Source organism: Microtus ochrogaster, linkage group LG4 (genome assembly GCF_000317375.1).
Source record: "Microtus ochrogaster isolate Prairie Vole_2 linkage group LG4, MicOch1.0, whole genome shotgun sequence".
Lineage (NCBI taxonomy): Eukaryota > Metazoa > Chordata > Mammalia > Rodentia > Cricetidae > Microtus > Microtus ochrogaster.
In genome coordinates, this window is record NC_022030.1 from 13,610,591 (window position 1) to 13,613,621 (window position 3,031).

Consider the following 3,031-nt stretch of genomic DNA (forward strand, 5'->3'; position numbering starts at 1 on the left):
CCGCCCACCCCAGCATGTTTACTCTTGTCCGTGTTCAGTTCATCTTTGGGTGGTCATGTTGGTGAGACTCTGTGTGTAGCTTCTGACATCCCTAGGAGACACTCTCACAGCACACTCCCTGATTTTCTGGGACTTAAGAATATTTCTGTCTCCCTCTTCAGAAACGTTCCCTGTGCTTTGGAACCATTTAGAAGGGTGTGTGGGTCGAGGTTGTGTTCCACAATTCTGCATTTTGATTGGTTGTGTTTTTCTGTAATGGTTTCCATCTGTTGCAAAGAGAAGTTTCTTCCTCTTTTCCTTTTTGTAAGATTTTATTTTATATATGAGAATGCTTTCCTGCGTGTAAGTGCAGCTCTGTGTCTGCTGTGCAGATGCCAGAAATGATTAGTGGATGCACTGGGAGTGGAATTACAGTTGTGAGCCGCCACATGAGTGCCAAGGATCAAACCAGGATCCTCTGGAAGACCAGTCGGCCCTCTTATCCATTCTGACCTCTCTGCAGCACCCACTCCTATTTTCTTGAATAGGTCCCTGTCTGAACCTGGAGCTAATCTAGCCACTAGCAAGCCCCAACTGTCCTTTGCCTCGACTCTCCACAGTGCTGGGTTACATGCTCTGACTGGGTTATTACACTGGTAGTGGAAATTTGAACTCAGGTCTCTGTGCCTGCACAGCAAGAACTCTTGGCCCCAGAGCTCTCTCCTGAAGTCCATTACTATTACTTTGTTTGTCTGAAACAGGGTCTCTCTACACAGCCCTGGCTGTCCTGAATTCACTATGTAGACCAGGCTGGCCTTGAACTGGCTCTGCCTCACCATTGCTGGGACTAAAAGCATATCCCATGACCAGCTGTTATTTTTAAATAAATTATTAAAAGCACAATATTTAGTTTTCTCTTCTGTTAAATGCAACAGTTACAACTCACATACAAACGTCACATGTCTTAAAAAGTGTAAAGGAAGGCTGGGTGGTGGTGGTGCACACCTTTAATCCCAGCACTTGGGAGGCGGAGGCAGGTGAATCTTTGTGAGTTCGAAGGCCAGCCTGGTCTAAAGAGTCAGTTCCAGGACAGCTGGGGGTGGGGGGGTGGGGGGTGGGGGAATGGACTCCCAGGAATGTGACTGGGAATCATTTTTCTAAAATGCCGGATGACACTTTAAGCAAAGGCCTCCCTCAGAAGTCTTTGCACTGACCTACCAGCCTCCACTTCTGTTGCTGTCCTGGGGCTCCATTGCTCCTCCCTTCCCGCCATATTGCTGGGGGTGGGGGCGGGCATCGACAGTCGAGGTTTCTCTGTATAGTCTCAGCAGTCCTGAAACTCGACCAGTAGACCAGGCTGGCCTTAAACTGGAGATCCCCCCCAGCCTCTGCCTCCAGAGTGCTGGGATTAAAGGCGTACACCACCACACCCACTGAGTGACTCTTACGGATTTTTTTTTTGTTGCGATCTTGAACTCGAGAGATTCTCCAGCCTCAGCCTCCTGGGTGCTGGGATTAGAGGCCTGAACCACCACTCCCAGGAACGCATACTGCTTTTCTTGGTGTTCCTTCAGTAAGTCTGACACACCGTTGCTCTTGAGCCCACTGCACTGACAGGCCCTATTAGATGGTAATAACGTCCTGTGTCCTGCATGGCTATTTCTCGATTCTGTAAAATCTCTCAAATGTCATCATCGCAATAACTTAGCGGCCTAGGCATATAAGCATACTATTTAAAACTGGGAATTCCTCAAACTACCCCGATCTCCCTGCATCTTCTAACCCTTACGTCTATTTTAGCCTGTCTCTCTCCAAACTGGCATAATGTATGTCCCCAAACCTTGGGAAAACGCTCTGATGAACACTGAATGAGTGAAAAAAAAAATCCGTTCATCATTTCTGAAGCTACACAGACTAACCCCCCCCTCCCAATAAAAACCAGATGCAATGTGCAACATAATAGGCCAATGACAGCAGACTTTATAAATTGTGGGAACGTATTGAAAAAGTCCATGTTTGAGACCCGGCACACTGTGGACTGAAAAAAATTTTTGAGGTGAGGGAAGTGTGTACAACGGACTTAAGGACTTGGCATTGAACGCTTGAACCCTCGGTCCACAGAACTCCGCCTCCCCCGCCCCCGCCATCCCACGCAAGGAACACAGCAATCCACACCGAAAGATAGGACAAGTCCTAAACTTTATATAAACCATAAGAACGACAATCAACTATTGAAAAACAGACTCGAAATTCGCCATCGCTCCCGTGCCGTCTTCTCCCTCGCTCGCTGATTCTAGGTTCGCTCCTCCCGCACCGTTCCCGGAGTCCCGGCAGTCTCTCGGTGACTTTTCGGAACCGTCCACAGGTAAGCAGGTCGGGGGAGGCACACAGGCCAGAACGATCAAGAGTCAGGAACAAGGTGGCTCGGTCCTCTGCCGGCAGCCGGGGAAGACGGGGAAGCGCCCGCCTCAGTTCTCCTCGGGCTTGTCCGCGGGCGGCCCGCTGGGCTGCAGCATCTTCTCCATCAGATTGAAGCGCACGCGCGCCTTGCTCTCGTTCTCGGCGATGGCGAAGTAGTTGAGGAGGTCGAAGTGACCCATGTAGGAGCAGTACGAGTCCCGGTGCTGGTTGACGAGCCATTCCCACTTGGTGGTGTCGGCGTGACCCGTGCCGATGTACTTGGACTGCAGGTGCTCCAGCTGGCTGTGGATGGTGTACCGGTCCGTCATCTCGCCGCTTCGCTCGGGGCTCCGAGATCAGGCCGCAGACTAGGAGCTACCGCTCTCGGCGTTCAAACGAGAGACGCCGCCGCCGCCGCTACACGGAACCGCTACCAGGGCCGGCGCGGAAGAAAGACGCCGCCGGGACGCGTGCGCAGACTCTCTTCTGCTAGGCGGAAGCGGAAGTGAATTCTGTCGCGGCATTGGAGTTGCCTAGGAGATACTGGGCCGTCCCCTTACGGAGCCCGCCTACTCGGAGAGCGTTGCATGATGGTCTGTTTAGTGGCACGTAACTCGGGTTACGGTCTAACCCGGGCATTGCATTCTGGGAT

The 3,031-nt window shown here is 51.6% G+C and overlaps 1 protein-coding gene across 1 annotated transcript; it reads right to left on the bottom strand.

Annotated features, from left to right (window-relative positions):
* Window positions 1-2,159: 2,159 nt before the first annotated feature.
* On the bottom strand, window positions 2,160-2,824 carry Sf3b5 (splicing factor 3b subunit 5). The gene has a single exon (XM_005361002.2). The coding sequence runs from the start codon at window positions 2,706-2,708 to the stop codon at window positions 2,448-2,450; it is 261 nt and encodes an 86-aa protein (XP_005361059.1). The 5' UTR covers window positions 2,709-2,824; the 3' UTR covers window positions 2,160-2,447.
* Window positions 2,825-3,031: the final 207 nt, after the last annotated feature.